The sequence below is a fragment of the Nematolebias whitei genome, chromosome 18 (genome assembly GCF_014905685.2).
Source record: "Nematolebias whitei isolate Nwh7 chromosome 18, NemWhi1, whole genome shotgun sequence".
NCBI lineage: Eukaryota > Metazoa > Chordata > Actinopteri > Cyprinodontiformes > Rivulidae > Nematolebias > Nematolebias whitei.
In genome coordinates this window covers 12032600-12051036 of record NC_056515.1, presented here as the reverse complement: position 1 = coordinate 12051036, position 18437 = coordinate 12032600, and the positions used below count along the sequence as shown (strand labels likewise).

The following is an 18437-nucleotide window of genomic DNA, read 5'->3' as shown; positions in this document are numbered from 1 at the left end:
GTGTTCGTGTTCGTGTTCGTGTTTGTGTTCGTGTTCGTGTTCGTGTTTGTGTTTGTGTGTCTCATGAAGCCCTGGATGAATTTTTAGTGGTGAAGACAATCATCCCCACCACATGTTCCAAGTGCTACACATGGTGCAAATCTTTGTCTAAAACTTAAGTATTAACAGTTGGGGTCAACCCTGTTTGTCTGTTAGAAAAATATCTCATTTACTTTTGGAGTAATTTTATTGAAACTTTCAAAAAATAGCAAGTTGGTCTTTGGATGTTTATTTACAACAGATTGCCTTTTAAAGTCAGTTTCATTCAACACGGCCACCACAGATAATTATTAGATGGCACAAACATGTCTCTAACTCAGTCAGTTTTACAACTTTACAAGTTTTTGATCTGAAGTTTGGTGTGGTAATACCTGGAAGTCACTCTCATCACATAATATGAGCACTGACAGACTGAGCGAGCACTTTGTTTAAAAAGTCGCCATCAAAATTTTGCACACTGGTCCGTTACCAGCAGGGGTGGAAGTAACGAATTACAAATACTTACATTACTGTAGTTAAGTAGTTTTTTGGGTACTTGTACTTTTCTGAGTATTTTTTTCAAGTGTGTAATTTTACTCATGCACCATGTAATCTACTTGACTACTTTTTATATATATATAAAAAAGGGCTATAAGTGTTTCATGATCACGACTTAAAATTTTATTTGTTAGTACGATTCATTTACAATGCTCTCAGTGTTAGATATGGCAATACTGAATGAGACTGCTCATAGTGGTATCTTTAAGGTTTCACCAAAACAGATGAAACTACGTAATTTTTACATAAGATACTCTTTGATTGAAACTCTGACATCAAATGCAACAAGCTACATATATTATCTTTTAAAGAAATGCTTGATCTTTGATTTAAAAAAAGTAAATATTACAGAAAAGAATACAACTTGAGAATACAAAACCCAAACAGCCACTAGAAAAATATTCCATCCATCCATCCATCCATCCATCCATCCATCCATCCATCCATCCATCCATCCATCCATCCATCCATCCATCCATCCATCCATCCATCCATCCATCCATCCATCCATATTTCATCTTTACACACTTCTTCCTTTCTGGGTTGTGGGGATCGCTGGTGCTCCATATGCAGCTATCACTGTGTGAGAGTCGGGGGACACCTGGACAGGTCGCAAGTCCATCACAGGGACACAAAGAGACAAACAAACATTCTCTCACTCACTCTCACGTAGGGGCAGTTTAGTAACCAATCAGTACCCATAGAAAACACATGCATGCATGGGGAGAACATTACAGTGTGATGTGTGTGTACAGTTACACATTTACAGGGTGGTATGGGAACTGCACCAGTCAGAATTGGAAAGCACTACAGAGGGTGGTGCAAACAGCAGAGGACATCACTGGTAGCAGTCTCCACACCACCCAGGACATCTACCACAGCCAATGTCTGTGTAAAGCATTCAGCATCATTAAAGACCACACCCACCCAGCACAAGGACTCTTCCTTCTACTATGCTCAGGTAGATGATACAGGAGTCTGTCATTGCGCACAAAAAGACTCAAAGACAGTTATTATCCACAAGCTGTCAGGTTACTGAACTCTTGATAATAATACTGAACCATTGACAATAACAGTGCACCAAGCCACATCTGTGACAACTAATATGTTTATTGCTGTTGCACTATGTGGCTGTATCCTGCATGTCAACACCTTACCATAATCAGTTCATCTCAATGTTACTCACTGCCTGTGCAATAACCCGTCACACCACCTGTGTAGTTTATGTTAGTTTTGTTCAATATACAGTAAATCATGTGCATGTAAGCTAATATTACTATCTGTGAAATACTTATTCATACAAATTCATCCTGTTTGCATTGTTATAGTCCACCATGTTGTTGTTTACTATATTTCTTTTGGACCATGTAAATATTGTATTTACTTTTCACATTTTGGTACTTTATTTTGAACCCTTATTGCATGCTTCAGTATTTCTTGCTTATTTATTTTTTGTTTGTTTGTTTTTAGCGAGTCAAATTGGTTCTTCTCATCCTGAACACTTCATTGCATGGTTGACCTTGTGTTAACCTGCATATGACAAATAAACAGCATAACATAACGTAACATGCAAACTCCACCGAGAAAGGTCCCCAGCTGGAATTTGATCTGGCAGCCTTCTCGCTGAGATTCCTACCAACTGTGCCACTTTGCCGCCCGCCACAAGCAAAATAGCATAGATTCAGTGTTTTGAACAAAGACAAGGTGTTGAAAATCAGTTCATAATAGGAAATTATTGATAAAATAAGATAACTATTTTAGGTCAACCCATACAACTGTTTTGAAGTGTTTAAAAAACTGTCCATACCTTACTGTGGCTGTTGTCACCATATTTCCCCATGAGGTTGACTCGATGGCAGTTTTTATACCAAAAGGCTCCTTTGTAGGACAAGGCACAGTTTGTCACAGCAATATCATTGTCGTTATCATAGGTGGAGAAGGGCCGACCATGGTGGTACGTCATGGAGTCACCTGATGAACACAAGAAATATTATCTAATAGTATCAGTAAGCCAGTTAAAACAACACAAAAACCTTAGGAGGGCTCTTAATGAAACTCTCAAAAAGTACTCAATGCATGTACATCTACAACTGATTACCTTTTGGAGACAACCCTATTTAAGATGGCTGCCACAATTAAACTTAGAAATCACAACAATAGTTATAATGTTGTCAGTTTTAAAACAATTGAAATAACATTTGGTATGATAGTAGCTGAGAGTCATCTCCAACACATCCTTTAAGAGCCTGATGATTAGGATTTGCATGAAAGAACACAACATTGCATGGGATTGTGTATAATGCTATTATCCAAAATGGTTTATTCAAAATGGCAGTACATCTTTTATTTCTCAAGAAAAGATGATCTTTGTCAAACACTGGCAGCGGGTGATATGCACCACTTTAAAGAACGCAAGCTTCATTTTACATTAAAGATAGTTTTACCAGAATTAAACTGGTAATGTATTACTTAAATTTAAATGTTTTTTTAGTTATTCTAAGAATGTATCATTTATTTTATTCTTTTTTTTTTTTTTAAATCAAAGTCTTTTTTCTTTATTTTTTTTTGGTTTTGTGAACATACAACCAAAAACTAAACCTTTATTTAAAGGATGTTGAGGTAGTTGGAGTGAGGACAGAGAACACAGAGGACAGAATGTGATGGAGAAGGATGAATCCAAGTGGCAACCCCTGAAGAGGGAACAGCCAAAAGAAGAAAAATGCTGTCTATGTTTAATTCTCCACTGGCAACTTAACAAATAGTCTGTGGAAAACAAATAAAAGTAATTACTTCCTGCTGAAAGCACAGTTAGGTTGTTTTACACTCTTGATTTGTTACAGGTTAAACAAAACAGATCATTGGTGAGCTTAGATGGAGTCCAGATGACAGGTTTTTCTTATCTCCAGCATTAGGCATCTTGCAAGATGTGCATAGGTTAATTATTATAGAGGGCAAATGGTTGGTGCACCTAGAAAACAAAAGTGATTTGTTTGTTCTCATTTTTTCACTCAGCACATACCTGCAGTTCCACTATACACTCCTAAGTAGAGTTTATAGCGTGTTCTTGGCTCTCCAAGGGTAAATTTGTCATACAAAGCATAGGCTGACTCCTCCTTGTCTTTTAGGTCCACTCTCAGCTCATAAAATCCCAATGATGTCATTTTGTAGAGGTTGGAAAGACCTGTAGGCCAGGTGCAAAGTGTATGAGTGAGAAGCGTTCTGAAGGTAAGCCAGACAGGAACAATTTTTTAAAAGATGATCCTCTTACCCAGCCAGAACTCATCGTTCATGTTACCGAAGCCAGCTGTGTAGTTTTTCCAGTTTCTAAAGAATTCCACCTTTCCATTCTGACGTCTGAGAAAAACCTGAAGGATGTCAATGTAGATGAGAAATCAGCACACATATGTTCTCTGTGGTATTACACAACAGGTCAAAATGACTTCCTTACTGTCCATCCTCCGCCGTCTGTTGTCATGTCGCAGTAAACCTGAACAGGCTGTCTTTCCTCTCCTCCAATAAAGATGGTGTAAAGACCGGAGGTCGTCTCTCCATTCAGGTAAATCTGAGCACAGTCCAGTGGCTGTGCAAACAGCTGTCCAACTGAAAGCCAGAGTAAAGAGACACCATTTTAAAGGTCACAAAAGTTATAGAAACTTTAAATTGCAATACATGTTATTTTACCAATGTATTATGGGAAAGAATGGCTCCATTAAAAAAATAAAAGTGTTGTAAAAGTTTTTCCATTGGAGCAGCTTAGACAGAATGAAAAGTAGGTACAGGCCATCTGTTTGGAATATCAGAATAAATTAAAGTAATTTGCATTCAAAATACATCTGGACTTTGGGAGGTGCACAAATAAATCTCAGATGGTGCTTGAGCACCTTCCGTTTGTCCTCTGGACCAGGGTGCACCTGTCAAACTATTTTTTTACAGTGTACATTATGCCCATGATGGCGTTTCTGCATTAAGAAGCATACAATATATTACCAATGACCCAAAATGTGCAAGGAAATTTTGCACACGTGCCCACAGCACTCTCATGCCATGCCATTCTCAACGTGAACACGCTATGCACAATGTAGACAATTGGACACAGAGGTGTGCTGCTGGAGCGGCATGTAAACACTTTTCTCCTCTCCTGCTCGGCAGAGCCCTGGTGACGGCTAACCAACAAACAAACAAAGCGAGTGGATTTGACCCCTAAATTTCAGATGCCGAAGTTATAACTTCACTTGCATCAATTTAATCTTATCTCTGAAGAAAGTCTTGTCCAGTGCCGTTAACTCTCAATTATCACACACATCAAAACTTTGATATACTTTTTACCAACTGCAGCATAATGCTAAGAAAAGAAAAGTGAAGAAATGAAAGAGAGCTACAGCTGGCAGCCCGGGGAAGCAGAACTCTGCTGTCCTGGATCAAACGAGCAGCAGCTACAGAGGATGAGGAGTCAGAAGAAGAAGAAAGGTCAGAATCAACACCACAGTCACATTAAGGGACAAACTAAAGATCCCTATCATACTCAGATTTGTTTTGGATTATTAAAAAACAACAATAATTATTATAAATTATTGCATGTCAGTAGACAATGTAGCTATGTGTTAGGGTGGCTGGTTACAGTCAGTTACAGTCTGATGAGTCCATCCATCCAATATCTTTATCTGCTTATTCCATTTTGGGTCATGGAGGTCGCCGGTGCCCATGTCCAGCAATCACTGTGCGAGGGGCGGGGTACACCCTGGACGGGTCGCAAGTCCATCACAGGACCACATAGAGACAAACGAGACAAACAACCATTCACTTTCTCATTCACACCTAGGGACAATTTAGAGTTACCAATCAGCCTAACATGCATGTTTTTGGTCTGTGGGAGGAAACCGGAGCACCCGGAGAAAACCCACGCATGCACGGAGAGAACATGCAAACTCCACCCAGAAAGGCCCCCGGACCGGGGTTTGAACCAGGGACCTGCTCGCTGAGAGGCAGCAGCTCTACCAGTTGCGCCACTGTGCTGCCCCAGTCTGATGAGTCTGATGAGTCGTTATAATGCATTGCACTGACTCTTGTCACCAACATTCTTACTCAAATAAACATCAGATTTCAAATTGTTGATCTTCGAGGCAGCTACAGCCAGCAGCCCAGAGAAGCAGTTCTATGCTGTCCTGCAGGAGACCATCTATGAGTGAGACGAACCTTTAGAAAATATCACAGTCAGACACAGATTAAACCCAAAGCATGGACAACTACAGAAACAGTGCTCTCTGATCATAATGAGGGAGAGGACCCTCCAAAAACCAATAAAGCCATAAGCAATTATGTGTATAAAATGTGTGGATTTTAAATGGTTATTTATTTTATAGAAACTACAGCATGCACAATGCGGCGCTGCTATTGTTGTGGTTAGCAGCACAGGAGCACCGCAGGGGACCGTGCTCTCTCCAGTTCTGATCACCCTGTACACATCTGACTTCAATTATAACTTGGAGACTTGCCACATGCAGAAATACTCAGATGACACTGAAATTGCTGGGTATGTGCAGGATGGACAGGAGTACAGGACCCTGGTTGAGGACTTCATGGTGTGGTGCAAATCCAACAATTTACAGCTGAACGTCAGTGAAACAAAGGAAATGGTAGTGGACTTCAGAAAGTCTGGACCTACCCTGAAGCCACTCTCAAATGAGGGGGGCAATGTGGACATGGTCAGGACCTACAAATATCTGGACATACAACTGAATGATAGTCTGGACTGGTCAGCGAACACATCCTCCCACTAGTCTACAGGAAGAGTCAGAAAAGGCTCTACTTCCTGAGAATGCTTGGGTCCTTCAGTATCTGCAGGAAACTACTGTTGATGTTCTACCAGTCTGTGGTAGCCAGTGCTGCTGTGTGTTGGGGAAGCAGCATTAAGAGGAGAGATGCAGGGAGACTTGACAGGCTGTTGAGGAAAGCTGATTCTGTGTTGGGAACAGAGCTGGAGTCCCTTACATCAGTGGCAGAGAAAAGGGCCCTCAGTAAGGTGCTATGCACTATGGACAATGTTGACCATTGAGCATGGCACCATCATGAAGCAGAGGAGCTCCTTCAGCTGTAGACTGCTGTCTCAGTCCTGCTCCACGGACAGATTCAGGAAGTCCTTTGTCCCTCAAGCCATCAGACTGTTCAACTCCTCCCCGTAGTGTTGTGTTCAAGACCACCTAACCCGAGACCAAGTCAAGACCAAGACCAGAGTGCACCGAGAACGAGACAAGACTAAGGTCGTTTTCACACCAGATAGTCCAGTAGACTCGGTTCGGGACCAATATTCATGACCTTTTGTTTACATTTGAGCTGGTGCGTTTGCACTCACACTGCACTGTGCAGTCGAGTCAACCTGTTGAACCAACCTATTCCCCCGCTCGCCTGTGGGGGCGCTGCACCAAGAACTACTGAAAGAAATGACACAAAAACTTCTGAAGACACGTCTTCTTCTTCTTCTGTAAATAAAAATAAAAACGAAGTGGCATCAAGTTTTAGCAGTTTTAGGAGTTATATTTTGTCATTTTTCAAAAATGGACTTAGCATGAGCAGAAGATGAAACAGAAGACCATGGAGAATATTGTTTTTCCACACAACGCAGCTGACAGCTCCATATAAGGTCAGAGAAATGCGTGTTTGTTTACATTCACACTGTACTCGAACCGCGCTGGAGTTCGCTTCTACCGGACCGAGACCTAGGTTTTAGCCCGGGCCAGAGTTCGCCTTTTTGTTTCGTGACAGAGTCCGATGGCGCGTTCACACCTCCCTAAACGAACCGGACTTTCTAGGAAAACGAGCTAGAGTTTGATTAAAGCGGACTAAACAGAGCTGGGGGCAGCACGGTGGCGCAACTGGTAGAGCTGCTGCCTCTCAGCAAGCAGGTCCCTGGTTCAAATCCCGGTCCGGAGGCCTTTCTGGGTGGAGTTTGCATGTTCTCTCCGTGCATGCGTGGGTTTTCTCCGGGTACTCCGGTTTCCTCCCACACACCAAAAACATGCATGTTAGGCTGATTGGTAACTCTAAATTGTCCCTAGGTGTGAGTGAGAGAGTGAATGGTTGTTTGTCTCGTTTGTCTCTATGTGGCCCTGTGATGGACTTGCGACCCGTCCAGGGTGTACCCCGCCCCTCGCAGAGTGATTGCTGGACATGGGCACCGGCGACCCCCGTGACCCAAAATGGAAGAAGCGGGTAAAGATAATGGATGGATGGATTTTTACAAAAGTTACATACCACAACTTTGTTTGCTTTTGAATGAATGTACCAGCATTTATAAATTTTCAAAGCTACATAACAAAGAAACCAGACATTCAGTGGCCTAACTGCATGTGATCCAACTATAAAATTACACAACTGTTAAATTGGAAGCAGTTTCATCACATGCCAAGTCTTAAAAAACTGCAGTGGCAAAACACTCTTCATAAGTCCAAACTCAACATCAAGGATAACCATATAGTTGCACAGTGGTTTCAATAAAGTAGTAGATATACACCTAAAAACGTTACATAAATGTATATTAGTTACAAGTATATTCTTTGTGATTTAAATAGCTGAATTTTATAACTGATGATTTGGCAGACACGTGCAAATGAAAGGGGGTGGGCACGACAGCAGTAACAAAAACATGTATTTAGCAATGAGTCATGTTATCGCTTGGATTTGAATCAGTACATTTTGCATCCAGTAAAAAAAAAAAGATGTTAACAAATAAACTGGACAATATTCTGGCAATTCAGTGATATTTCCACAGTTGTGGTCTTGACTGGTCTTGAAATAAAATCCCGAGTCCTCAATAACCAAGACAAGACCGAAACCAAATGCGGTCGAGTCTGAGACAAGACCAAGACCATCAAAAAGTGGTCTTGAGACCGGTCTCAAGACCAAGACCGGTCTCAAGCACTACAACACTACCTAGTGTCACATAGTGACACATAGAGTGCATCAAAATAGTATTTTCATCCTTACTGGTGGAAAAGGTGGTTGTAACAAATCGACTCCTCTTTAGCGCAGCAACAGACTGCAGGCGGACATCATACTCGGTGGAACCGCTCAGCTGAGACATGCTGTACGAGGATGCTGTTGGGCTTAGCATTACTTCCTGCACACAGAAAAATACATCCCAAAAACAAGTAATACTGGAGAATCAAATGCAAGATTTTTGTTTTTGCAGCATTGCTAACTATATTTCAAACTGATAATCTGTGAATTCAAAATTCTGAAGAACAGATTAAAAAATCTAAAATATGTTGAGGCATCTTTTTCAGCATTTATTAAAATGTCTAGCTTGTTAAATATTGTTTATAAGTTACCAAATTGTAAATTTACCATCCAAAATAAAGTTTTGATCATTGGATATTCAATTATGAAACAAACAAGCAAAAAAAAAAAAAAAAAAATCCAATTACAGTTAATTTGATCCTATTTAATTAAATGTGTTTGGATATGTTTAGGTTTTTTTGCATAGATTGCGTTGAATCTGATTTGAACATATACATACCCTGATTTCACCATCAGCTGAGGAGAAGGTGAGCATGTAACCAGTGACTGCAGCATGAGGTGGTTTCCAGGTCAGAGTGGCACTGTCACTTTGAATGTTAACAGCTGCCAGGTCACGAGGAGGATCTACATCTGAAAACACAGCATATCACTTTAGATTTAGCATTTTAAAAAGGCTGGAAACTCAGAGAACATGTTGCTTCATGTTGACCAGGCTCTTGTCTGGACTTACCTGTCATGAATTCAGTAAAAGCAGATGCACTCTTCTGAGCTTCTTTCATTCCGTTAACACCAACTGTGTAATGTGATCCTGGAACCAGGGAACTCATCTCAAACTCCACTGTGTGCCCAGACACATACTCCACCACTGGAGACACTGGGACAGAATTCAAATCACACTATTAAAGTAGTGTAAATTAAGATTCAGGCACAAATTCAATTCAAAAATCCTTTATCAATCCCAGTGGGAAATTAAATGTTGATGTAGCTCATCATCCTGGTTTCATTAAAGAGTTGTTCTAGGTGATGGCTGTGGGCAGGAAGGATCTCATGTAGCCGTCTGTCCCACAGCAGATCTGAAGAAACTGGTTGCAGATGTTGATCCGTCTACTTGAACTTGGTGAGTTTCACGATCTTCTTGGGCAGCAGGACCACCTGAATGTTGGGCAGAACTCCTCCCTGAGCGATGGTCACTCCTCCCAGCAGCTTGTCAAGCTCCTCGTCTTTGCGGACAGCCAGCTGTAGGTGACGGGGATGATTCTCGTCTTCTTGTCGTCACGAGCCACGTTTCCCGCCAGCTCCAGGATCTCAGCCGTCAGGTACTCGAACACCACCACCAGGTAGATGGGAATGCATACATGGCACCTCCTTTGTCAACTCATTTGGTATTTGGGGCTGTAGTTGAGGTCTTATTTGAGCTTCTGACGTGGTAATCAGCTGCTCCCAGTTGTAAAAAAAAACCACCTTGTTGCCATGGCTACACATCATTACAAATGTAAAATCCTTCCAGCTGCACAGCATCTGATACCAGAGGAAGTAATCACCCCCCCCCCACCCCCCAAAAAAAGAAAGTGATCTACATCCAGAAACAGAGGAATTTAAGTTTTTCAAAGCATTCAAAGAATGAATGTAAGAGCTACTCCAACCTGCAGCCACCTTGAGCGGCGCAATTCTAGTAATCATGAAGTTTTTTAACGGAACTTGCTAATCGTACCTGAGTCAGAGCTATAGGTGATGACATACTGATGCACAGTGGCTACAGATGGTTGCCAACGCAAAAGAGCTGACGTATCAGTGACATTAACTGCAGTCACACCCTGTGGGCTGTCCAAAGCTGGAGGACATAAACACATTATTGGTTTCATATTAAGTGAGTTCAAACAGACTAAGATGTGACGACACAGATGAGAGTTTTTAACCAAAGCGGGGGAAATCAAACCTGTGGTTACAGTGCCTGTGCTGGGCTCACTCTCCTCCAGACCTTTCAGTGCGCTCACAGTGACTTGGTAGCTCTTTCCAGGCACCATATCAACCAGCAAAGTCTCAGACACGCTGCCATCTGCAGTCACGATCAATGGGCTTCCTGTTAAGGAGACAGGACAAACAGTGTTCAGACAAACAGCAACAACAACAGATCTTATCTGCTCTTACATTTGCACCACCGTACGTGAGCCTGTCCTCTTCAATGTGTGTGACACTATTACATTTATGGACTAGAGCAAAGCTTAAACATCTTAAAGCTAAATAAACACTGTTTACTTTCTTAGTAACTATGCCTACCATGTTATTAATTTAGTCTAGGATATTAGAAAAATTAAAATTTCTCATTTTTGACTGGATCATAATTTCAATTCACTTCAGTTTATTTATATAGCACCAAGTTGCAACAGAAGGTGTCTCAGGGCACTGCACAGAAACATTCATATTCATTGTACATGATAAACAATGGGTACTTTCATGATACTAATGGGTGATTTCAATATTCATGAAGATGTTGAAAGTGATAGCTCAAGCACAGCCTTTAAAAATTTAATAAAATCAAGTGGTTTTCCCAAAATGTCCGCACATCTACTCATTCTCATCATCACAATCTTGACCTTGTTCTGATTTATGGTATATAGATTAAGGATTTAGTAATACATCATCAAAATCCTGTTCTGTCTGATCATTTTTTAATAACGTTTGAGTTTACATTAAATGACTACACAGTCACTGAGAGTAAATTTTATCTCAGCAGGTGCTTATCTGAAAACACTGTAACCAAATTTAAACAATCTCTTCCATCAATGTTTTCCTCTGTCTTGCAGAGTAATGCATCAGAGAGAAGTGACTTAGATCATCTGGATGGTAAATTTACAAGTTCTTTGCAAACTTCACTTGATAAAGCTACTCTGCTGAAAAAGAAAGTAATCAATCAGAGGAACCTGGCTCCTTGGTTCAATTCTGAGTTAAGTACTTTAAAACAGGCATCTAGAAGACTGGAAAGAAAATGGCGCTCTACTAATGTGGAAGAATTTTATTCATCTCGGAGAGATAACCTGCTAACATAAAAAATGTGCTCCGTAAAGCTAGAACTTTATATTACTCATCTTTAATTAATGACAATAAAATAGCCCCAGGTTCCTTTTCAGTACCATTGTCTAATGAAAAATCCTATCTCTGTTGATTCATGTAGCGCTGCAACTATAAGCATAAACTTCATGAGATTCTTTATAAATATTCTATATTATATTATAATACATTATGTTAGGATTATATAATTATAATCCTATAATTAAAGTTATGTTGCCATAGGCTTAGACTACTGGAAGACAAATTGACCTCATTTCCTTAAACAAATTGTTAAAATCTAATAGTTTTCATTTGATATTATTTTTATCTTAACATGTGATTCTGGGCCTGCCATTGTGTATCTATTCCTCCTTCCTGTTCCTCTGAAACCCAGCCGGTTGAAGCAGATGACCGCTTGTCCTGAGCCTGGTTCTGTTGGAGGATTCTTCCTCATGAGGGAGTTTTTCCTTCACGCTTGCTCAAGATGAGAGTTCTGTGATGAAGTTAAATTCAAAGCAGTCTGCTCCTCAGATAATTAATGTTAAATTATTTTTATATATATGAATGTTTCTGTTCAGTGCTCCGAGATGACTTCTGTTGTGACTTGGTGCTATATACATAAACTGAACTGAATTTAATTGACATTCTAAAAGCCAATTAGTAAAAGTTATAGCTAGTTATGGCCAGGGTTTTAGAAGAGTTAGAAAATATAGAAGTTTAAATCAGAATTTATTAGACAAATGGACATACCAGCAAAACCAAAACAAAATAAAAAAAACGAGATTTTTTTTTAATTGCTTATAGAGAAACGATTCTATAGATGAAAACCTCTGCATATCTGTAGTTTGCTAATAATCAGTTGGAGCTGTGTTAACTGTTTCTTGAAGAAATTAATATAGGCTCTATTAAGAACTGCTGCTTGGACTGCATCAATTACTGCTTTCCAGCACCAAAACCTTATGAACCTTAATGAATTATGTCAGTGATAATATGATGATGTAAGTCAATTTCACTGACAGGACAGCTTTCAATCACACAAACATTCAATCCTTAAAGATATCAATGGATTCCAATGGATACATCTGTTTCAGACATGGAGCAGGCAACAACCCCAAGAATACATGTCTCTCTTGTAAATGAGTCCTCGAGGCTCAGTGACACTAACCTGTAGAAATAAAGGTTGAATGAAAATACAAATTGCTCAATTGAAGAATGATTTAACGAATAAAGTTATTTTTTTGGAATAACCAAGTCACACTGTTGAATGTAACTCAACATACATGTGAATGTAGAACAGACTTTGTACTGCACACCTGCTGTTCTACACATGAAGAAACACTTAAATTGTGGAGCTGAAACTGTTCTGTGCATTAAAATGATTATTTTTTAAACTTTCTGTACAACAAATAATGTATGTCAATTCATGTTTGCTTGTTTAGCATTAGGACATTTTTTTCAATGCAAATGAATCAGTATTTGTCTTATCTGTATCACTGGATTTTGAATTACAATCTTTGATTTTTCAGGTGCAAATTTATGCAAAATTAGTTTTAATTAATTTAATTCATTGTAAACTTAGTTCATTAGTGTATTAAACCTGAAGTGTATTATTGAGTTCTCACCTCCTTCAAAAGGCACATAGGTGATGCGGTAGTTATCCACTGTAAAGTGTGGACTGGACCAGTGAACTATGGCTGTGGAGTCCGTCACTTCAGAGAAATGAAGTCCTCTTGGAGCGCTTAGACCTAACAGAGTGCCAATTAAAATGCACAGGCCGGAAAACAGTGAAAGCACAAAGTCATTTATGGTGAAGAAAATCTCAAACAGCATCAAGAAAATCTCAGGATATCCAAAATATTCCATTCAGCATTTAGTTTATCCTAAATCAGAGAAACAAAGATGATTAGTGAGACTCTAAGTTCAGCACATCACACTAAATCACAGCTAACGAAGTTTTCAGTAGTAAAATGAACACTCGGCAGGGTTATGTGTATACCTGTTTGAGCAAGCCCTGTAATAGGTTGGGAGCGCTGGTCCATTGTGACACCATAAAGCTCGATGTCATACTCAGTACCACTCATGAGGCCGGTGATAACCTTTGTTCTCTTGTTGCCATGGACATTATACTCCTGAGGATGAGCTAATCTTTTAGTGTCTCTTACTTTGATGACAAATCTGTCAAACAGGTCTTCATCAGCTGCCCATGACAGGCGGAAACTGTCAGCTGTGATATCTGAAACGAAGAGATGCTCCACCTCCGGCTCAGCCTCTGGTCAAACGAGAAAACAGAAGTGATGCAGATTTGGTGTTTTACCAGAGATATTCATTAATGAGTGTCAGCTACCAGAAAAGATGGTTTCTGGGTGGCAGATTGCATCATGTTCCACCTCAGATCTGTCATGCATGTAGCTGTTAGAATCAGTCAAAACCTTAACTCAAGGCAAAAAAGGCATAAAAGAACTAAAAGACAAGAGGCATTTTTAGGCATTTATTATTGTCAGTACACAGGCCTGTTGAGATGAATTCTCCATGCATCCTCGAGGCCAGCCTCAATGCATTCAGTACATCTTAAAATGAAAGAGATTAGATCAAGACCAGAATCAACAGACATCACATGCTTGATACACCTGGTGAATTGTTAGTTGGGTATTTTTGCATGTGAAAATATGGTTTGAAACAACACTAATACAAGGATTCTGCCCTCTGATATCTGTATAGCAGTTAAATATGTGAAGGAAAACATCTAAAATATGAAAACAAATATTTTTTGCCCATATTTTAAAGAAAAGACAAAATCAGACAAGATAACCCACTTGTTTTTTAATGTAGTTGCATTCCAAGAAAATACGTAAAAGAAATGGAAGTTGAGATTGTTTAAAAAAATAAGTTATATTAGATTTGGGGATTGAGTCAAATTTTTTTAGCTAATGTTTCACCATTGAAACGTGGCATTTACCTCAATTAATTACTGCTAAGGCCTTGTCCACACAGAAATGTTGTTTTTCCAAAACAAATGTTTTAGTTGCTGTTTCTAAAAGCACCCTTGCAAGCACAGCACTGCTTCGGGAACTGTTTTCATTAGAGGTGCACCGATTGCAGTTTTCTGGCCGATCACCGGCTTCTAAAATGTCTGACCTGCCGATTCCGATTTTGTTTTATTAGCAACACAATGCACTTTCAATTTTCAAATTTTATTTTATTGAAAAGCATATACCCTTGAATAATATCCTAGAAACAATACAAACTTGTTTTAACTGGCCGTGAGGTAGTGCTCTGAAATATAAATGAAGTTCAGACAATTGTTGTTAAAACTAAAAAAAATCTGTAAAATTGTTTTTTCATGCATCGGCCGATTTACAATTTCCCAAAATTAAGGAAATCAATGCCGATTTATCGTTGCACCCCTAGTTCTCATGTGTGCAGAAAACAATCCGCCTGGCACTATGTGGGACGGTAACGTTGCCACAGAAGCACACTAAAAACAGGAAATATGGTATGAAGCATGCGCAGAGAACTCCTGCATCGGGTTCAAACTGTAAACACAAGACAAAAAATATGGGTGGTGACTACAAGAGCAAGAACAAGTTCTTTCTGTGGAACTTCTCCTAATGTCTTTCTGAACTACAAGACCACAAAAGTGCAGGACAGTGCGGACACACAGTCGCTTTTAAGGCGTAGTACCCAGCAAGGCATGACTGGAAGGAATATTTTTCTCATGTTGTTCAAAGCAAACGAGGCTAGCCTTAGCCTTAGCATTGTTCACAGTTTAATAAAGTGATTTAATTATTTTGGAGCCTTAGAAAAAGGCTCAAAAAGGTGAAATAGAGGGGATTATTACTCTGCTCTATTAAAGGCAACTGTATTGTTTGTCAGCCTTGTATATCAATATTGCAATGAAAGTTTTGCTGTAGTTGAGCAACTGGTATCTGCAACACAAATCAAGCATGTAATTTGTCATTACTGTTCATACATCTGCCACACCTGAGGTCGTAAGTTAATAATAAAAAAAAGTGGGATTATGGCATTAAAAGGTTGCATTCAAAAAACACTGTTTTGGGCCGTGTAAAACACCGTCTCTGTGTGGACGGGGCCTAAAACCAATCCAGGCGTGGGAGTGAGGAGACTGTGCCATGTTGTGATAGTGAAACTTCTAAAAGGAAACAACGTCACATGTATAATTGCAGCAGCTGCAGCAAAACAAGAAACTGAACAGGTTAGTAAGATGAGGGGTGATACCTGTTACAGCCACTGCAGTCAGGGGCCGAGAGAGGAGCCCCGACTCTGACACCCCTGTCAGCCTGACCTCATAACCTATGCCGGTGATGAGCCCCCAGATGTTCAGGTTACTTTGGTTTCCTGGGACAGTGAACTCCTGAGGCTGCAGCAGCCACCCAGAGTCTGTCACCACTATGTGGAAGTGGCTGAAACTGCCACTAGAGGGCGTTAGTTCACCCTGCTGCTGCTGCCGTACCTCCCAGGACACTTGGAAACCATAGGGGGTTATGTTTGAAATGGTCAAGTTGTCCACTTTAGGCAAAGGAGCTGAGAGGGAGGGGGTGGGTTTGATTGGAGAGGACAGGAGATTCCATTAGGTGGATAATGTGTGCAATGGATGCAAAAGCAAGTCAATTCTAATGTGCATGAAAACAATTCAGGCAATTTAAATGTTATATATTTTATATATTCATAGAATAACAACATACTAGAAGAAAATTTGTCACACATAGTAAGACAACAAAACGTCTTACTAAAATGTTCCTGGAACAAAATTTTGAGGCTTGAATTGAGCTTTATGTTTGGAAAATGCACGTTTTCTGTTTCTCAAAAACCAGCACGACAACAGCAATCACGCGTTCTTGGAGGAAACATTGTTCAAAATGATACATTAATCTGTTTATCTCTTAAACATTATTTTACTGATCATATATTTGAAGATAGAAAATAATGTCAATATATAAGTGTCTTAAAGATTGATTTTCACTTTTCTATGAAAGAAGATCTGAATAAATACAAGTCTATGCAAACATTACGATTGTTTTAGTTAAATCTGAGTATTGTGTTTTTCAGCACAACATATTATTTGACAAATAATGGATAATAATGATAATAATAATAAAAATGTGAAAGCATTCATCATAAGAGCTGACGGTTTCATTTTTGCTCATGTGTTTTTCACGTTTTTGTGAAGAAAACAAAAGCTCAGTAGAAGCGTGTTGTTTCGTGAGGCGCGACGATAAAGTTAAACTTGTCATGTTAGGTCTGCACTTGGTTCATGTTTAAGCAATTTCCCTGAAAGTGACATGGAAATGAAAACAGCCCTAAAATATGTATTTGTGTGGTTCCTTGGGCAACTAGACCAAGACAAAATAAAGTTCAAGTAGATCAGAGAAATCTAGTGGTACAGACTTTTGACTAATTTATCTTCTCACATCTTGGTCAAGATTTTACAAAATAAACACGACAGAAAATACAAACACTATGAAAACTAACCTGATTAGTAAAGTGCTTGTTTAGTTTTTTGTTTTTGTTTTAGAGTTAAAGACAGTTCAGGAATTTAACAGTGATTATAAAATAAAATAAATTGGGTAGACAAAAAATTTGTACAGATTTAATAAAAGTTTTTCCTTTTTTTGTAAAATTCTGCCGTCTTCAACATTTCAAATGTTTTCATTATTCTAAAAGGTGTTTAGAAGAATAGTACAGTCATAGAGCACGTAGTACAAAGAAAAGGGCAACAGACTATATTCAACAAATATATTTCAAAATATCATAACTCTCTATCATATTTGAGAAAGGGTTGTGTTTAAAAGATATAATTCCCTCTGGGATTAATAAAGTTTTATTTTTTGTTGAAAGTATAAAAACAAGCTCATTTGGTTAACTATACCTCTAGCCTGAAGAAAACTGTTGCTCTTTTCTCCATACTTACTGCTCTATGTCTAAAGCCACTTCTGAGAAGGTACTGACTTAAAACTTCACTTTCAACACGTGGAAACTATTCTGTGAATGGGAAAAATAAACACATGTACAGTGAGGAAAATATTTGAACAGCCTGCGACTTTGTAAGTTCTCCCACTTAGAAATCACGGAGGGGTCTGAAACTTTCTTCTTAAGTGCATGTCCACTGTGAGAGACATAAAAAAATAAAAAATAAAAATAAAAAAATCCGGAAATTACAATGTATGATTTTTTAAATAATTTATTTGTGTGTTAATGCTGTAAATAGGTATTTGAACACCTGTGAAAATTAATGTTAATATTTGGTTCAGTATCTTTGTTTGCAGTTACAGAGGTCAAAGGTTTCCTGTAGTTTGTCACTGCAGCAGAGATTTTGGCCCAGTCCTCCACACAGATCTTCTCTGGATCATCCAGGTTTCTGTGCTGTCACTGAGAAACACGGAGTTTGAACTCCCTCCAAAGATTTTCCAGGGTTTAGGTCTGGAGACTGGCTAGGCCACTCCAGAACCTTGATATGCTTCTTACAGAGCCACTCCTTGGTTCTCCTGGCTGTGTGCTTCAGGTCATTAGGATGTTGGAAGACCCAGCCACGACCCATCTTCAATGATCTAACTGATTGTGTGGGGTGGACCGGTGTCTTTACGCAGCTACCGACCTCAAACAGGTGCTTCTAATTTAGAATAATAAGTGGAGTGGAGGTGGACGTTATAGAGGAGGACTAACAGGTCTTAGAGGGCAAGAATAGTTGCTGATTGACAGGTGTTCAAATAATTATTTACAGCAGTAACACACAAATAAATTATTAAAAAATCATACATTGTGATTTCAAGATTTTTTTTTTT

General features: G+C 39.3%; 1 protein-coding gene across 1 annotated transcript in view; it reads right to left on the bottom strand.

Moving 5' to 3' along the window:
- Nucleotides 1-18437, bottom strand: part of LOC119424733 (tenascin) — a 49087-nt gene that overhangs the window by 321 nt on the left and 30329 nt on the right. Inside the window, exons 11-21 of the mRNA XM_037692232.1 lie at nucleotides 13634-13906; nucleotides 13260-13382; nucleotides 10526-10669; nucleotides 10301-10420; nucleotides 9320-9463; nucleotides 9089-9219; nucleotides 8557-8689; nucleotides 4025-4176; nucleotides 3845-3941; nucleotides 3596-3757; nucleotides 2384-2547 (exon numbers count right to left, since the gene is read on the bottom strand). Of these exons, the coding sequence (XP_037548160.1) occupies nucleotides 2384-2547; nucleotides 3596-3757; nucleotides 3845-3941; nucleotides 4025-4176; nucleotides 8557-8689; nucleotides 9089-9219; nucleotides 9320-9463; nucleotides 10301-10420; nucleotides 10526-10669; nucleotides 13260-13382; nucleotides 13634-13906 (1643 nt within the window). The remainder of the gene's footprint in view (nucleotides 1-2383; nucleotides 2548-3595; nucleotides 3758-3844; nucleotides 3942-4024; nucleotides 4177-8556; nucleotides 8690-9088; nucleotides 9220-9319; nucleotides 9464-10300; nucleotides 10421-10525; nucleotides 10670-13259; nucleotides 13383-13633; nucleotides 13907-18437) is intronic.